The sequence below is a fragment of the Hippocampus guttulatus genome, chromosome 11, assembly GCF_054856545.1.
Source record: "Hippocampus guttulatus isolate MCC_2025c chromosome 11, RoL_Hgut_1.0, whole genome shotgun sequence".
Lineage (NCBI taxonomy): Eukaryota > Metazoa > Chordata > Actinopteri > Syngnathiformes > Syngnathidae > Hippocampus > Hippocampus guttulatus.
Genome location: NC_141271.1, coordinates 5,132,986 through 5,152,457, shown reverse-complemented (window position 1 = coordinate 5,152,457; position 19,472 = coordinate 5,132,986). Strand labels below are relative to the sequence as shown.

Genomic DNA, 19,472 nt, shown 5'->3' with positions numbered 1-19,472 from the left:
GTGTGTGTGTGTGTGTGTGCGCGCGCGAGGAAGGGTATGATGCAGCTCTTTGCAGTAACACAGTAAAAAAAATTGGCTCTTTGTCTCTGACTGGTTGGCCACCCTGCCCTAGAGGAAGGCCACTTGGAGGGAACCTCGACTTAGGGATTTGGCCAAGCCTTGACTTGTCCCCCGTTCACACTTAATGGACAAAGGCCAATGACAACGGCGGCTCATGCTATGTTAACTAACCGAGCATCCCCAAGAGACTTGAAGCTCATGATTGCAGCGAGTGAGTTGACAGCGTGGGCCCTATTTTCAGTGGAAGTGTTGCTCAAAGCCTATTGTCTGACTGTGCTCATGGGTAGCATTTTCTTTCTTTTGGTAATTTCCTAGACTTTGCTCAGGTAGAAATGGGCGTGACGGGGTGTTTCCGCCAAAGTGGGAAGGGTTGTAGCCGAATCCCGGCTAATCATAGTGAATCCGCTCATTTGCATTTCAATCAGGGTGGTTTAAGTGCATGCAGTGCTTGAAGTGCAGATAGATTTGCTGGGGTCCGTGCATAATTGGTATGCGCAAAGTGTATTTATTCGGTAAACTGCATGATTTCCCCTTGCGGATGATGTAGTCAAATGCACGTGACGTGGGCGAATGGAGGCTGCTTTTGGACCCCCCTCCCCCACACACACACACCTCCTAAATAGTGACATGCCTGCTATGACCCAGGCTATCAAAAATGTGGATTTCATGCGCATTGAGGATAAAAAGGACAATAAACGCCCGTGTATAATATGAGGTGTGGGCAGTTTTTACTTTTTATTTTTCATTAGTTATGGAAGCGTCAAACTGTCAATGCGGAGTACATATTTTTGGCTGGCCTATGTCATTCGAACGTACTGCAAAGTCGTTCATTCATATTGATAAAGTCCTGAATGTATTGGTAAATTCATTCAAAAGTATTTGGTTAAGTAGTTCGAATATATTGGCAAAATGTTGGATGAATACGAAAAACAAAGCATTTTTCCACATTGCGAGTTGCAAGTCATTACCCTGTGGCATTATGGGAAAAATGTGTGACATTATAGGAAATAAATGGTACTGTATGTTTTTAGCATTTAGCCTACATTTTACCAATAGGTTTTAACAACTTTACCAAATACGTTATCAGGAGATGATGTGTTCAAGACTTGTAATCCTTTTTGAAAAACAAACCACCGACAAATCTAGCAACTTTTCCTGGTGTTATTGAAGACTTTGTGACTCCCTCTGAGTCTCACTAATGGACTGAGTACTTCATTACTAGAGCTGTCAGTTTAGCGCATTTTTATTGGCATTAATTTAAATAATTTTTAACGGGATTAAAAATTTTCTCGTGGGATTAAATTTTTCTCGCGAGATTAACGCGGCACCACATGACACCGGATGTTGCGTTGCTCTAAATTAAACGCGCATATCTGTTTGGTCAGCCACAGTTTGAGCAGCAGCGTGAGATACCGAAAATGGATCCTAAATCACTTATGAATGGACAGTTTACTTTTAAAAAGTTGCCAGATGGCTCAATTGACAAGACCAAGGTTGTCTGTGTGTTTTGCAGTCGCGAACTGAGTTATCATCGTAGCACATCGAGTTTGAAGTACCACTTAATGGCCAAGCACACGGCTGATGTAAGTACTACGCCCCCTTGTCTATGCCAGACAACAGTGGAGAATTTCAAAGAGAAGAAAATGGATAACGCGACGAAGAGCAAACTTACTCGAGCCATAGCTAAATGGGTGGCGACTGCATGCAGGCCTGTTAACATTGTGGAGGACGAGGATCTCGCTGAAATCATTCGAATTGCATCGAACGACTCCTCCTACGAAATGCCGACGAGAGCCACCGTTACAAGCCAGGTGCAGAAATTGTACGAAGCGGAGAAGGATAAAGTGCGGCAAGCGTTGGAGACGACACAAGCAGTTGCGCTCACCGGGGATTACTGGACTTCCCTTAGTAATCACAACTACCTCAGAGTCACAGCCCATTATTTTGACCAACAGTGGGAACTTAAGTCGCATTCTTTGACTGTTGCAAAGACAGAAGAGAGGCACTTCGCTGACGCTGTTGCAAAGCACTTTGTGCGAGTAGCTAGAGAGTGGGAAATTGAACACAAAATTGTCTCATTAACCACGGATAGTGCACGCAACATGGTTGCAGCGACCAGGCTGCTTCCCTTTCAGCACATCCCGCGCATCGTTCATGCTTTGCACCGAGCAGTCACAGTTTCTTTAACCAACAGCCCGTTTGACAGCGCATTGACAAAATGCAGAAAAGTTGTAGGACACTTCAAGTATGGTCCAGCAAACCAAGTGGACCTCGAGAAGCAACAAGTTGCACATCATCAGAAGAAAGAGTCACTCGCACAGGAAGTGTCAACCAGATGGAACAGTACCCTGGAAATGATAAAGCGCGTTCTGCAGAATGCTGAACCTCTGAGAGATGCTCCAGCCGGTCACGCAACCAACGTTGCCATGCCAACAGATACTGAGATGGAGAAATTGAAGAGGCTCATGGCTATGCTGGAGCATTTTTAATTAGATTAAATATTTTAATCGTTCGAGAGCTCTATTCATTACCAAGCTGCCAAATAGCACTTGTCAATTTAGTCTGTATGAGGGGCATGTAGTGGACACATCAGCATGCACACAGCCCGCAAGCACACAACAGAACACAACACAAAGATTCGGCTTACCAACCGGTCTGCTTAAGAAGGTGGGCTTACCGACAAAAAGCTGGCTGCTTAGCTTTAAGGGCAGCTGTCGGTCCGCAGGAGCAGACAGGAAGCGTGCAGGAAGCTGGTCGACTTGCAGGGAGGCCTCCTTGACATTGTGCTCCGCCTTGATGTAATGCCACTGACGGTCATTCAGCGGCATGTGCGACTTGATGGACAGGACCACCGCACCGCTTCCAACATCAAAGGAAAATGACACTGTGGATGGAGCTGATTGGCCACAAAGACACACAGGTAACAGGATGAACAAGACTCGGATGAGTATTCTCACCTCATCCCAAACAACGGCACAATCCCCACTGCTCAGGTTTGTCGACAAAGCTCCCCTGTAATAAACAGTAAATAACAACAGCACCTCGACTACAACAAACAATCTGCGGCTGCACTTGCTTTTGAATAGGAATGCACTGCACCCATCGTGCTGCCAGACAAGTACAAGCTTCACAGAGCCCCGAGTGCATTCTTTCATTATTTACATGCATTTTCATAGCAGATTGCATTACCCTCATAGGAGGTTTCTAATATTCTCACGTGTGCTGGCTTTGTGTGCCTTTATCGAGGTCAAATTCAAGCACTTTTCACCCCCCCCCCCCAACCTCCCCAGAAAGCTGAATATTATATATTTATTGCTTTGCCCGTACTTGTGGTGACATGATTAAAAAGTACATTTTTTTGTTTCAATTTCTTTTTTTTTTTAACGTCTGTTTTGTTAATCAGTGGGCCCCCCACATACTTGCAGTTCTTCTTCTGTGGATTCATTTGTCGAATTGTTACCAATCTTGAAGACTGTATTTTCTTTTTGGGGCCAGAGGGAAGCGGGGGAGCCAACAGATGATGGAGGTTTATCATCGTTTTTTTGAAGTTTTTTTTTTTTTGCATTTAAAATTGCATTTCAATTAGAGGTAAGACCGGGCCGCCTGGTCATTGCTTCGGGTTCGGGTCGGGTTGGGCTTCTCTCTCGCTGATTTTTTTTTTTTTTTTTTTAGTTTCAAGGCCGTGAATAGTTTTGGCCACGAGAGACCGTGGTTCGCAAAAGAAAACAGAAGTCGCCTCATCACAACATGCACTGTACTAAACTCTTGCAATGACAATTCAAAGAACTCCTTCCAGTCTCTGTCGAGTATCCACCCGTCATTGTTCGTCTTTGTCTCTCTGGTCCTCTCTCTTAAAGTGCCGCGTTAGATTCTTAAGGGCGTACTGCTGTTGTGGTTTACGGCCCCATTTTCAACCCGTCAAAATGACGGACGGCCTTAAATTTTCCCCGTCCACTCTGAAAAAAAATCCGTCAATGATGGAAAATTGTCGGTTAATGTAACCTCTTCAGAATCAGAAATATAAAAGATGTAAATGTTTATACAGTCTTGTTTAACTTAGATTTCGTTACAAAAGACAGGCTTTGTTCTCAGAAATCACCCCTCCTCCACCCGAGTCCTCACAAATAAAATATGAAATTTCGGGTTTGCTTCGTGCTCAGGCCTGCAAATCAAGTTAAGTGATCGGGTTCGGGCCGGGTCGAGCTTAAATACCCTCGGGCCGGGTCGGGTCGGGCTCGATTTTTTAGGACCGATCTTAGCTCTAATTTCAATGGGAATCAATTATGTGCGTATTTTCGCAATTCTTTTCCCCCGAGAATAGCGGGAGTCCACTGTATTCTAATACAAAGTAAAATATGTATATGCACACACACAGAGACATCTAAATCATCTAAAAATGGCAGCATTAAACTAAAAAACAAATTTCAACAGGAATAATAATGTCACAAAAATTGCCAATTTCATCTAATAATACAAATCACCCTTGTTTTCAGATTTTGAATAAGCAGCAATAAAAGGAAATAATTTCAAGCCTGTGTGCCTAAATTGAATAACCCCAAATATTGGAAATATTGTTTCATTTGCAAGAAGCGCGAATAGCCGAAACAATATTCATGCAGCACAGAAAACTTCTATATATTTTGCTTCAGTATAACACAATGACAAGAATCATATGGTGCTCTTGTGCATTTCTGCGCTTGTTACGGTGCATGACTGTTGACTCACAGCTGAGTTCCACTCTGACAACGTCTTTGAGGCCCAGGCTCTCCACAAAAACTCCTGAGGGAGCGCTCGTTTTGAAGTAGAAGGAGATGTCTGATGCAAGCTCGGCCGGTGAGGTGGGAAAATAGAGGTACGATGATTCTTGGTAGAAGGTGGCTGCATTCCACATAGACCCTGAAGGAGAAACCGACACAAATAAATGTATACAGTACATGTAAGCATGTAAGTACATGTAAGTACATGACAATGTGAAGGACAAGGACCTGAGAAGTATTAAGGATTACTCGGGCTACAGTTAAATGAAAGAAGGTACAATACACTAGTCCCAATGTTAAAGGAATGAAGTTGTAATATTTAGGGAATCAAGTTTTGTTGAGAAAAAAATTATTCTATTTCTTTAGAAGTTTAAGTATTTTGCAAAAATACTTAAACTTAAAAAATTATGCAAAAATGAGTATTATTATAATGAACAATTGTCTTTTTTTAAGGAAAATATTACAAGAGTACAAAAAGTATTTTTGTATATTGTATAACTATAATAAAGTATTATTGGGCCCAAAATTGTTGTATTATTACAAGACTGAAATCATATTTTCCATAAGAAACTGTCTGATGAAAATAAATATAAATATGAAAATCAAAAACATGACAATATAAACAACATAAACAATACATCTTTTTTGTTGTAGTTTAAAAAATATATTTTCAAGAAAATCCTATCAGGAGAATGAAGTTGTATTTGTTTAAGAAAATAAGTTGACATGAAAATTAAGGGGTTTTTTTTAGAAAAAAACTTGATGAAAATAGTCACATCTATGGCATTTTTTGAAGGCATCATAGCATGACAATAAAGCAACATTTTTTCCCAGAAAAAAAGAGTAACAATAGAATTGGTATTCAACAAAAAAGTACAGTAATCCCTCGTTTATCACGGTTAATGGGGACCAAAACCACCCGCGCTAAACGAAAATCCGCTAAGTAGCAACCAATTAACATATACTGTACATTAAAAAAAATATTGCTCCACGTGAGCCTTTGCGCTTGAGCAGAGCGCACTAACACACATTACACACACGTACACACGCACGCATGCACACGTGCACGCACGCATGCACACACACACACACACACACGCACGCATGCACACACACACACACACACACAAGCCAGCGATCCCACGGCATGCAGCAGACGTGTTTATGATTAGTCAATTAGAGATGATTAGACGATTAAGGATGGAAGAGACCTGCTTTTGTTCTTATAAGCCTCCCCTCTCTCTCTCTCTCTCTCTCTCTCTCAGCCACACACACACATTAACACGCGCATGCACACACTAGCAGCTTCGTAAACAACACTTAGACACTGATTAAAGATCAAAGAGTATTCCACGTGATAAGACAGAAAGAAGATGCACCGCCAATCAACATGGCTTTACATTTTCTCAGCCCCCCCCTCACCCCACATGTACTTTATGTTGTTCTGTGACTCACTGCTGTTGTCACTGCTGACTTTCACTGGTTCTCGCGGACCGTTTGCGGACTTCAAAAAAAAAAAAAATATATATATATATTTTTTAAATGAATATGTTTGAAAAAATCCGCGATGCACCGAAGCCGCGATAAACGAACCACGAAATAGCGAGGGATCACTGTAGAACAATCATACATTTTGGTCAAAAAAGCACTAATAATGATGTATTTATTTTTGAAGAGTCTGAAATTGATCAGAATGTAATAATATTGTAGTTCACAGGTGTCAAAGTCAAGGCCCCGGGGCCAGATCTGGCCTGCCATATATTTTTATGTGGCCCGCGAAAGCAAATCAAGCATGTCAAATTCCATGATGCTTGCTAAAGTCTGAACCAATATTTCAAATTGTCATATGTAATCCACAATAACAGTCATTATTCTTGACTTCTGTTTTTAAAGCTAGTTATCCATCAATTTGTTGTGGGCTGTGTATGTAATATGTGGAGATGATTAAAGATGATTTCCCAAAATTCATAACGGCCCTCCAAGGGAAACTGTAACCACAATGTGCCACGTGACAAATATGAGTTTGACACCCCTGTTACTGTATAGTTGTAACATTACAGGAAATATAAAAATCAAAGTCTTTTCTTTCACTATTTTGGTTTCTTGATGTCTCATATGAAACTGAATTGTACCATTTGGAGGGAGCATTACTATCGATGAGAGGTCTATGGCATTGCATTACAGTCAAAGTAGACTCAGCCATGGTAGAACCTAAAACAAATGAGGTAGTAAATTCTACAATCTCAAACTTGTAACCAAGTCAAGTTTCCCCAACTTATTTTCCTGCCTGTGGTCAAAGCCTTCATCCAATATGAGTGATCACCTACTGTCTCCATAACAACGCAGAGAGCCGATATGGTAGATGGCCTGCGAGCCGGCTCTGCCGATATCTCCGATCACTATCTGGCTCACTGGTAGGTGGTCTTTGTAAGAGAGAACGCCTGTGTCGTTGGCCCTGTGACAGATATCGAACAAATGAGTAAATGAACAAACTCAAACAGGGGAGGGGGTGGCAGGGGGTGTCTGGCGGGGAGGCGGGTCCTTCAGGGCCTGTGCGCCTCGACGGGAATCGAGGCTCCCATTCTTCTGCATTAGTGTGTAGAAGGCAGAGTAAAGACATTAAAGCAATTCATCACGAGGGAGACAAGAGCCTTTGGAAATATGCAAACAGAGCTAAATCCAGGCTGGATTTGGAGTGTGGAGTGGATTAACGGACACAATACAAAGGCGCTTCAAGCATTTAATACAGCAAAATTCAAATGGAGTTTTAGTTGCTCCCCGCAAATTGTTGAATAGTTTTCATTATTATCTGCATCTTCAATCTTTTTTTTTTCTCCAAAATTGCGCTCGAGTAGGCAGCCGTCGGCAGGTGCTCTTCAAAACCGTGCTTTTTATTGTCGTTGTTTTGTTTTGTTTTGTCACATTGTGTTGTTGTTTGGTCGTGTGGACCTGATGTGGATTGTTTTCAACATTTTTGGCCACGGCATTCATCATAGAAGAAGAATCTGTACTTGGTGGTTGCGCCTACTCGGCAGCACATGTGTACCAGCACTGATTTTGATTGGGAGGAATGTCGGCGCCATCTGACTGTCATTGCTGGTTGCTGTTGCTGTTGAGCAACCTCCAACTAGGTCCCAAAGCGGCTCCTAAAGCCGCAGCGACCCGGGTCCCTGCAGACCCACTCGTCGGCTGATGACAGGGAACTGTTTGTAGCCCGAAGGCACGCCCAACACCGCTTGGAGGTCGTTCCCAAGTTGGGCAGTCTTTGCTGGACAGCCCCGGGGCGCTTGTGTTTTTTGCGCCTGAAATGGGCAGCATTTATCACAGCCCCACTTAGTTCAGCGGAAATGCCGGTGCTGTTGGACAGTCTGCGGCTGGATGTATGGATGACTTGGGGAGCCGACGATGAGAAGAAAGGAGCGTCAGTGCAGAGTGCTGATGAGTATGTGGAACTGGGAGTAGCGTCTTGGAATTGAAGCGGATTAACATGGGACAGGAGATGTGACCCAATCTCTTTTTCGTCAAATGGACGCCACAGCTTCTGTTGCTTTCAAACTTAGCTTTATTGATGGGTCCAGCAACACCGATGCGTCGACACATGCGTCGAGCTCACAGAGCAATCCACGTGTCGTGCGTGTGATGCTTCGTGCCGATCAATGACCAACACATGAACTGCGTCGACACAGTCCAGGCTGCATCGACTCAGTCCAGGCTGCGTCGACGCCGCAAAGGTCCGCCAAATTGTGTTTATAAGGGAGTGCGTCGAGCGACGCGATGCCGCCTCTCGAACAAGCCAGACCTCACCCTCGTTTGGATAAAAATATATATTTGGGCAAAAAGGAAAACACACAGATTATCAGAAAAACGTGTCCGTCTGACTTCGAGCGTCGTTTCGGCTAGGCTAGCTTAGCTGTTGTCGTAGTTCAAAGCTACTTTGATATGTGACATGGGTTGCGTCGGCGCCGTGAGTACCTGCTCTCGCTCACACGCGCACAGCAGAGAGCAGCGGAGTATCGACTGCTGAGGCGCACTTCACTCGAGTGACGTTGCTACAGTACGTGCATATTATGGAGCAGCTTCCGGAGAAACGCAAATTGTCTGCCGTGTAGAGCCATTTTGATCTCCTTTTGGAAAATATATTTGAAGTATTTATTCAATTTCCTTGTCTCACCAAGTGCCTCTCGGATCTTTGACATGTCTTATTCCATTCTAATTCAAATTAATTTCATGGTAAATCTTAATGTACTATTCACATATTTTATTGCAGGCGAAATGTCGAATTTGCCATACAGAAATATCATATACCAACAAAAGCACCTCTGCAACTACATCTGGCATGTTACTCATCATTATTAGTTTGTTTTTTTGTAACTGTTCTAAATGCCAAAATTATTAGGTTTGGTTTTTTTTAGATGATCTGTGGCAACATTTGGATGATGAGGTAGGGAGACTGGGAAGAAGTCCAACAGCAGATGCTATACCTGAGGTCCAGCGATACCTGGCAGTAGGGAAAAATGCACGCAGTCAAGACCCGCTGTTATAATCGAAGGACCAATACACTACTATTGCAAACCTCTCCAACCTCGCAAAGCAGTTTCTCTGTACGCCGGCATCACCAGTGCCATGCAAGCAGGGGAAATAGCATGCAAGAAACGCAACAGACTGAAATTCAAAACACTGGAGCAACTTATTTTTCTGAAAAGAAATTTGCATAGACAAAGCCCACAATCATCCTCATTTACATAATTTTCACCTTGTTCAAACATATTGAATAATACAATATGAATGCATAGCTGTGAATTATATTGTATACACTTCATCATCAAATCAGTCAGTTCAGTCTGTCAAGTAGGTTGCCTGCAGGGATTTTGAAAGTCCAGCAGGTGTCAGTGGTCAGAAACTCAGTATCAACACAGTATCAACACAATGTGTCATTGTTTCAACACACTTCATGAGGCCTCATGGACCCATCACTACCTAACTTGTAGCAGACTTTGCATGACGTCTTTGCTTCACTGGTGAAAGGACACTTTCATTCGCTCCTCTTTCATCTAGAACTGCTTCAAACAACAAAGTGTCTGCAGAAAAAGTGGTTGAGATTGCACAACTGTCTGTGTCTTCTTATGTGTTGCGTTGTATTATTTTGTCATTTTATGTTAACTGTTCCTTTGATGGCGGCGCGGGCAGCCGCAGCGGCTCCTCTCCCCCCTGTGGTTGAGAGGAAAGAAATTTCACCTGTGCTGTCTGTTGCACAGGGCGGCCCGGTGGTCCAGTGGTTAGCACGTCAACCTCACATTGCAGAGGTACCGGGTTCAATTCCAGCTCCGGCCTCCCTGTGTGGAGTTTGCATGTTCTCCCCGGGCCTTTGTGGGTTTTCTACTGTACTCCGGTTTCCTCCCACATTCCAAAAACATGCATGGCAGGCTGATTGCACACTCAAAATTGTCCCTAGGTGTGAGTGTGAGCGCGAATAGTTGTTCATTTTTGTGTGCCCTGTGATTGGCTGGCAACCGGTTCAGGGTGTCCCCCGCCTACTGCCCAAAGACGGCTGGGATAGACTCCAGCACCCCTCGCGACCCTTGTGAAGATAAGTGGATCGGAAAATGTATGTACAGTCAAACCTCGGTTTTCGACCATAATCCATTCCAGAAGGCTGTTCGAAAACCGAAACCATGTTTCCCATTAGAATCATGAAAAAAATTTAATCCGTTCCAAGTCTAGAAAACAACTTTTTAAAAAGCATGTTTTCAACTATTTTACACCATAAACTGTTTAGACTTGTAATAAGAGAGCAGGTAACAACAAACTACAAACATTTTGTGTGTTTTATTTTGACCAATTTTAACATAAACATTGACATTGTAAGATAAAAATTGAACATCTCTCTGTTTCTCTCTCATCGTGACAATTGTAGATTGCATTCTTTTACACCTTGAATTTATAAACCCTAAAGTAATGGCTGTAACTATGGACGCTATGTCTGCAATCCTACACTACGGTACGAGGTAACATCCCTCCATCCATTTTCTGAATCGCTTTATACACACAAGTCCAGTCTTGTCCATATTAAAAGTTTGTTGGGGAAGACATTCCTTGGCCTTGATGAGATTTTCAAACTCAACTTTAAACTTTTCGGCAGCTTCCTTGTCTGAACTGGCTGCCTCTCCATGACGACTCACTTCTTTTCCTCAACTTTTCGAACCATCCTCTGCTTGCTTTAAAATCAAGCTCTTCAGGAGCAATGCTCGGATCCTTTTTTTAATCAAATCTCCATACAATTGTCTTCTTTTGCCACAAATCGTATCTTGGCTAAGACTGTCCATGTTTCTCATTTATGAAAATAAGTAAACGTTTCTCCACTTCCTCTAATATTTGTGGCCTTTGCTCACTAAACACACGAGATCCTTTAGCCACGTTACTGACTTAATGATGGTCTTTCTTTTTTAGGATGGTGATTTCGGCATGCCGAACTCCTTAGCCAACACAGACACATGCACACCTGATTCATATTTCATGATCAAATCTTTCTAAAATTCAATAATTTTGCACACTATTTTCCTCTTTTTTTCAGCAGCTTTACAACTTTCACTTGCTTTCTTTGGTGCCATGCACAAACGTCTGCTTTTTTAAAAATCTTTATTGAATACGTCTGCTCACAATGGACACTCTTTTTTTTGTTTTATCTTTGAACAAGTCTGCTCACAATGGATTAAAAAAAAAAAATCTTTATTGAACACGCCTGCTCACAACGTAGGCGTCACTTCTTCGTCAACCCGAGGAAGCGTCACTTCCTTGTGTAAGGAAGTCGAGAGAAGTCGAGTGGCTCATTCAAGTGCGCTCAGTTTGGTCGAGAACCGAATTTTGGTCGTAATCCGGGGCATAAAAAACTAGAAATTTTTGGTCGAAAACCGATTTGGTCGAGAACAGAGACGTTCGAAAACCGAGGTATGTCTGGCTGTTGCACATGTAGCACATTTGACAATAAAGTTGACTTGAACTTCAAAATGGACTGCAGTGGATAGAGTTCAGCTTTCATGTTCAATTATCCGATGAGTTGGCATGCATTTCATCAGTATCTACTGATATTGTTTTAAATTTTTCTGAAAAACATCACAAAAGAATGGTGAACGAAAACAACATTTTGAGATCACTGCGAGGCAAAGAGTTCTTGGTAACATACCATATGTCTGCGTCAGCGTCACAATTGCAGAAGTAGTTCATGTCAACACAGTTCTCCTCCAGGCTGCAGGAGCACTGCTGGATTCCCGGCAGAAAGCCTCCCCAATAGCTCCGCCTCTCTCCGCGTCGGTCCAGCCACCAAGACATTGGTCTGCCATCTGCAATAATATACAAGTCATTCAGGGATAGTCAAATACCTGTACTCGCTAAATTGGACATGCCAAGAACCATTTACACATGGATGCATGCCAATAATTCATCCTTGGCGTGAACCCTAAAACAGGCCAACTGACAAGAGTACAATCTACAGCGCAGGTATCAAATTTCGGTCCTTGAGGGCTAGTAACCTGCATGTTTTAGATATTCCCTTCCTCCAACACAGCCGATTCAAATGATCAGTTCTTCAGCAAGCTTTGGCGGAGCCTGATAACGCTCCAGATCATTTCAATCAAGTACCGTATTTTCACGACTATAAGGCACCATTAAAAGTCTTAAATTTTCTCCAAAATGGACAGGACGCCTTATAATGCGGAGCGTCTAGTGTATGCGCCGAGTTCCAAAGCCTGACTGAGAGCACCTCTGGCCGACACGCTGTTTATACAGAGAAAAGGCGGGCGTGAGTGACGACAGGCATGCGGAAGTCCGCCAATGTGTGAAGGGGGGGGTGTAAGAGGACGCTAAAGGCACGCCCCTAGCAGGTACCAGTCGCCAATGAGTGAAGGGTAGGCGTGTAAGAGGACGCTAAAGGCACGCCCCTAGCAGGTACCAGTCGCCAATGAGTGAAGGGTGGGCGTGTAAGAGGACAATAAAGGCACGCCCCTAGCAGGTACCAGTCGCGTGAGTACATTGTAAAATGGCGAAATAAAGTACAACCGAACTCAGTTTTGCTTCCGTTGCCTTTTTAAAAACGTGTTTTTAGCGTGCGTGCATGCATGCCATATGTTTAAGCTGGCGTATGTTTTACCATGCCTGGCTGCGCCCAATAATACAGTGCGTTTTGTGTATGTGTCAAACACAGAAATAGCACCCGTTACTGAGACTGCGCCCAACAATACGGTGCGCCGAACGGTCGTAAAAATACGGTTTATTCAATCAAGTAATACAGTATATTGCAAAAAAACTGCAGTCGGTGAATCTCTGGGTGCCAAGCTGGGAGTGCACAATGTAATATTAATCAATCACGCAAACTTTATTTATATAGCACTTTTTACACTTAAAAATGCAACTCAAAGTGCTGTGCAATTCATACATCAAAAAAGGACCCCAGACTCCCCCCAACATACACAGATAAATATACCCACAAGCATGCCTGTGCTTGCTCACGTGCGCGTGCGCGCACACACACACACACACCCCTGATAAACTATATTAAAAAAAAAGACAGCAAGGCACAGAGAAACCATATGAAAAAAAGAGCACCCAAGGGGAGCTCATCCACGCTGACAAGAATGACAGGCGCCACACCTCCGTGCATGGAGGTCCCCCACGAGGAAACACTGGAACTTAAAAACAAAACAAACTAACAAAAAACTGAATGAAAAGAATTAAAATACCTGTAAGTGTAAATATCAGCTAAAGAGATGTTTTAAGCCTCCTCTAAACATCAACAATCTCTGTGGACCTGATGTCCTCTGGCTGAATACAGCCTCACCATGTGTTCTGGTTCTCACCCTGGAAATAATTAAAAGGTCAGTGCCAGAGGGCCTCAGGATCTGTGAGGGTTGATATGAGCAGGTCAGATAAATAAGATGGCCCAAGACCATAAAGACATTTAAAAACTAATAAAAATACCTCAAAATTTATTCTGAAACACACAGGGAGCCGATGCAGAGACTTTAAAACTGGTGTAATGTGTTCCTATCCTCTGTTCTTTGTCAGGACTCACTGAATTCTGGAGTAGCTGTCAGCTATAAATTGTCACGAATGGTGGTGGTGGAGGACCCCCAAAAAAGCAGGCAGGAGGAAGGAGCAGGGCGAATTTGACCAATTTTATTGAAACACAGAGAAAACTCAATCCTCAACTCAACTCAGTTGTATTTATAGAGCACTTTCAAACAGCCATCGCTGCATACAAAGTGCTGTACATGGAGCAATTGAACATATACAATAAACAGTAAAACAAATCGGTTACAAAGACGGTAGAAAGCACCGAACAGCAAAACCAAAAAGTCATGTTGAGTCAAATGCCAAAGAATACAAGTGAGTTTTGAGGTGGGCAGCGAGGAGGCTTGCCAAATGTTCAGTGGGAGGTCATTCCAGAGAGAGGGACCAGCAACAGAAAAGGCTCGATCCCCTCTGAGCCTCAGTTTAGTTCTTGGTAGTTCTAATAATCTCTGGTCCGTGGACCTGAGGTGCCGGGCAGGTGTGTAGGGGCGGATGAGCTCAGAGAGGTAAGGTGGCGCGAGGTCATTTAGAGATTTGAAAACAAATAAGAGTTATTGAAAATAACTCTAAAATGTATGGGGAGCCAGTGAAGGGATGCCAGAGTAGGAGTTATGTGCTCCCTCTTATGAGTACCAGTCAAGAGGCGAGCAGCGGCATTCTGGACCAGCTGGAGATGCTTAATGGAGACTGGCTGACTCCAAAGTAAAGGGCATTGCAGTAATCGAGCCGGGATGTGCCAAAGGCATCAATTGCTGTCTCAAAGTGCTCATGAGAGGGGAGGTTTTACTTTGGCCAGCTGTCAAAGGTGAAAGAAGCTGGATTTAACAACGGCACCAATTTGCCGGTCAGGTTTGAAATTGTCCAGTTTAAGGCCCAAGTTTGAGACTGTTGACTTAAGATAAGGAGACAGGAGGCCCAAGTCTACAAGACGGGATGTGTAAGGGCCACTGGGACCAAACAGTATCACCTCTGTCTTCTTTTCATTGAAATTCAAGAAATTTTGTGCCATCCAGGTTTTGATTTCTTCCAGGCAGGATAGAACTGGCCTTAATGAGAAGGTGTCTTTTTTGCTAAGTGGGACATAGATCTGACAGTCATCTGCATAGCAGTGGATGGAAATACCATGTTTCCTTAAGATGGAACCCAATGGGAGCAGACACAGTGAGAACAGCAGAGGCCCCAGAATTGAGCCCTGTGGAACACCACATGACAGGGGAGCAGTACGTGACTCAGAGCAGCCAAGGCTGACACAAAAGGTTCTGTCAGCTAAATAGGACCTAAACCACTCAAGAGCGCTACCGCCAATGCCCACCAAGTGCTGCAAACGAGTCAGCAGAATACCGTGATCCACTTTATCAAATGCTGCAATTAAATCCAGTAAAACTAGACACACGTAGTCTCCAGTGTCATTTGCCAGGAGGATGTCATTAGACACACGTAACAGGGCTGACTCCGTGCTATGCACCATCTTGAAACCTGACTGGAAGACCTCCAAGATGCTATGTTCATCCAAGAAAGATTTCAACTGCAAATACACCACTTTTTCCAGAATCTTTGAAATGAAAGGCAGTTTGGAAATGGGCCTGAAACTTGACAGCACATCTGGATCAAGACCAGGTTCTGACTGTTGGGGAACTATACCAGAAGAGAGGCTGCTGTTGATGATGTCCAAGACCGATGCACCAACACTCAGGAGAACCTCCTGAAGGAAATGCAGGGGAAGGGAGTCTCAGGGGGAGCCAGATGGCTTCGTCTGGCAAACTACATCCTCCAAAAGCGTCAAGGACACAGTTTCAAAAGAATTTAGCACAGCTGAACACGGAATATGGACAGAGGGGTCAGATGCGGCATTTGAGACCGGAGTCCTAGCTGTAGAGACCTTATCAATGAAAAACTGAAGGATTCTGTTGCACATCTCGGGTGAAGAATCCGAGCAAGTAGGCAGAGGTGCTTTGAGGACAGAATCTATGGTTTTAAATCGTGCGTGTGGTTTGTGACGGTTAGCTTGGATAAGGTCCGACAGATATTCTCTTTTGGCCTCTTTTACTGTGAGCTGGTAGTTACACCAGCAGTCTTTCCAAATTTGATAAGAGACCTGCAATTTGTCTTTTTTCCACTTACGTTCGGCTTTGCGACACCCTTGCCGAGCTTTGCGAGTTTTGTCGTTAAACCAAGGCAGGTTTTGGGAGCACAGTTTTTGAACGAGCCACCGAATCCAGGATGGCACGGCATGATGAGTTGAACCAAGAGGTGAGTTCCTCTATGTTAGACGACGGTACGCAAAGGTTATTAAAGGCAGCAGAGAACCGACTAGCAGTGCGAGGGTTAAAACTGCGGTGGTTGAAACTAGGAGTGGCAGATTTTACAGCAGTACGCAATAAGACTACGTCAAATAAAACTGCCATGTGATCAGAAATCCCATTTTCAAGGACTTCCAGATTTGACACCGGTAGACCATAAGCAAGGACAAGGTCTAAAATATGTCCTTGTTCATGTGTCGGGCTGGTCACGTATTGCACGAAATTAAAAGAGTCAATAAGTCTTAAGAAGTCCTTTGCTAGTGGTTTTTCCGGACAGCACACATGGATATTAAAATCCCCCATTTGGAGGATATGATCATATCTCAGCCTGATTTCCGCAAGAAAGGTTGAAAAATCGCTTAAAAAGTCTTTGTTGTTTTTAGGAGTAGGGTAAATGACAGCGCAGAGCACCGGGAAAACACGACCGACTTCAAAGAAGGTTGCTTCAAAGCTGGTGGTTGATGTGGTGAATGTGCACCGTTTACATTTGAAATTGTTCTTAAAGATACTCACTGTTCCTCCATCACGGCCTGAGGTCCTCAGGGTATCCAGGAATGCACAGTCAGGTGGCAACAATTCAAGTAAAGCGTTGTACTCACCAGTACCTGCCCAAGTCTCCGTCAGACACAGGAAATACAAGTCATTGGAAAGGAAATACTCCCTCAGAATATGGGTCTTGTTCGTCAACGACTGGGCGTTGAACAACGCGATCCTTGTGGGAGTAGCAACGGGAGGGATTGCCTCTTCCGATCGCTGAGCCCGGGGGAATTCCCTCAAAAGCTTTTGCTGAACTCCTCACTGAGAAAGGCGTGGAGGGTAGAAATGCCATGGCGCGGTGGGAGAGCCAACGACTGTTATCAAGCACGAGGCAACGGGGTCGAAGGCACGCCATGACGGAGTAATTCCGTGCGTTCGGGAAAGAGCAGCGATCGAAGTGTGTCTCAGATCCCGTTTTAGCTTCACGAGGTGACCGCTACGTTTGCCGCGGCGGCGGCGGCACTTCTGTGAAGGGGGCGTGCGAACTAATGAAAAGATTAGCTGGCACGTTAGCCAAGAACGGAGGAAGCGTATTTTCACCACCGCCTTGCCAAAACGCGGCCGAATCTCCGACGTGTTGTTGAATCAATAACTTCGATTGGCGATCATAAACCAACCGAGACACTGTTCGGAAGGTAACAAACATTGCGAATAGTAAAAAAACAAAAACAAAAACAAAAAACGAAATGGCAGGAGCGTCACCGAACACACTGGCGCACTGTCCACCATCTTGGAAAAAATCCTAAACAAACAAAGCCCTGAAAACACAAATAATCCAAAGTAGCAAACCAACACCATGACTGAAGCAAAAAAACTAACAGTAACAGACCCATGACAGAACAAACAATGACCCGACACCGAGTGGTCATGCCGGGAGTCTTTTTAAAACAGACAACGAATGACACAATGACCAACAGGGGTGCGGCTGCAGGCGAAGCCCGAAAGTGCCACCTGTTGGCCACAAACAGAACCATGACAGAAATACTCATTTTAGGAAGACCAGAGAGCAGGACATTGCAATAATCTAAGCGACAGGAAATAATAGCATGCATCAGCACTTCTGTGTTAGCCTGAGAGAGAAACGGGCGGACTCTGGCTCTATTCTTAAGATGATAAAAACCAATCTTAGTTACATATTTAATATGAGGTGAAAAAACTAAGCTCGGAGTAAAAAATGATGCCCAGGTTCTTCACACATTGTGACGGTTCAAGATATTGTAGTGTTGAAAGTTCTCGCTCTGCTCTTCAGGACCAAGAACTAAAACCTCTGATGTGTTTTGATTGAACTGTAGGAAATTTTCTGCCATCCATGCCTTAATATATCTAAAATACAATTTAGAAGGGTATCAATAGGCCCTGCTTTATCAGGAGACACTACAATATAGAGCTGTGTATCATCAACGTAACTGTGAAAGCTGATGATGTGTCCCCATGATGACATGTCCAAGGGGAAGCATGTAAATATTAAAAAGTATTGGCCCTAAAATTGAATCTTGGGGAACCACATTTAATTTCATATTAAACCAGCCAATTAACATTCAATTTGGAGCTGATTCGAGATTCAGTCACTCTTGCTAAGTGTTCAAAGGCTAATGAGGATTGATTGGCCGCTTCCAAACGGTGGTGTGGCAACCGGTTGAGTCTCTGGCATGCCGAAATTTGGCCAGCCCTGACAGTGATCTTGAACATTACATTTCAAGTCTACATGCGTCCATTGAAAATTTCAGCACAAATCAGGGCAAAAATGACAAGGGAAGCATATCGCTTTGTGGTTAACATTATTTTTGTGCATTCGCATTGCAAGTCTATAGAGAGCAAAAACATATTTTTCTATTTTTTCATTCGTTGTTTTTTTTTTTTGTCAACAGTGATATGCTACTGACAACAACAAGACATGAGTGGAACAGCAAAAATCAAAGCGTACAGTAGGAGCAGTCTCGTCTCACAGCTCAACTATTTCGCATCATGTGAATGTTTGAGTCGTTAGCTCTGATTTTCCATTAATGGCAGTTCTTCACTACAGTGTGAATTTAAAACAAACATGTAAAGGATGGATGGATGGATGTCTAAAATTGTGCGGTTTATGGAAAATATCTCAGAACATTGCCACAAACATGATACATTCATATGAAAGGTCATGGTAGCTATTTTCTAATGAAGTAGGCAATTCCAATAAAACTGTATTTCTTCCGTACAGTACTGGAATACAAAAGTAAATACATTTCAAATCAACCCACGAAAGCTCATGTATGAAATTGTTGAAAAATACAAAAACAAGGGACATTTTTGCTGTTATTATGGTTAATTTGAATTTGCTTCTCAACACGATGCTTTGTGGTTTGTTATCGTTTTGGTTTTTTTCTTTAATTTTTTTTGTGGAACACTAGTTTTTATTTTATTTCATGAATGAAAATGTTTTGTAGTGTTTCATTCATTTGGAATTAAATGGTTTAGGTTTATGGTTTGTGTTTCTTGAATGTACGGTATATCTTCTGTTGCATGGAATTTTCAAAATTCATGTAATCATTAATTCCCTTACTGTAGAACTAAAAAAGGGCATCTTATCCTATCTCCAGGGAATGGGGCACTTGGCTGGTTTACTGAACTGAAGAGGTGAAGGACATCCATTGCAGCAAGGTTGTGCACCGATTCCCAGCAGACATCCCCTAGCGCGACTCAGTTGTTACTTCCACAAGGACAAAACGGCAGTTTCGACCTTATAAGTTTGGGCAACAGGCCAAAGATTAGGATGCCG

General features: G+C 43.3%; 1 protein-coding gene across 3 annotated transcripts in view; it reads right to left on the bottom strand.

The window, feature by feature from the left end:
• The window catches only part of LOC147197849 (contactin-associated protein-like 5), a 200,970-nt gene that overhangs the window by 42,852 nt on the left and 138,646 nt on the right, over positions 1-19,472 (bottom strand). For all 3 annotated transcript variants that reach the window (XM_086123341.1, XM_086123342.1, XM_086123343.1), the window contains 4 exons: positions 11,998-12,154; positions 7,145-7,272; positions 4,786-4,956; positions 2,738-2,956 (listed from right to left, as the gene is read on the bottom strand). In XM_086123341.1, coding sequence (XP_085979467.1) covers positions 2,738-2,956; positions 4,786-4,956; positions 7,145-7,272; positions 11,998-12,154 — 675 coding nt within the window. The remainder of the gene's footprint in view (positions 1-2,737; positions 2,957-4,785; positions 4,957-7,144; positions 7,273-11,997; positions 12,155-19,472) is intronic.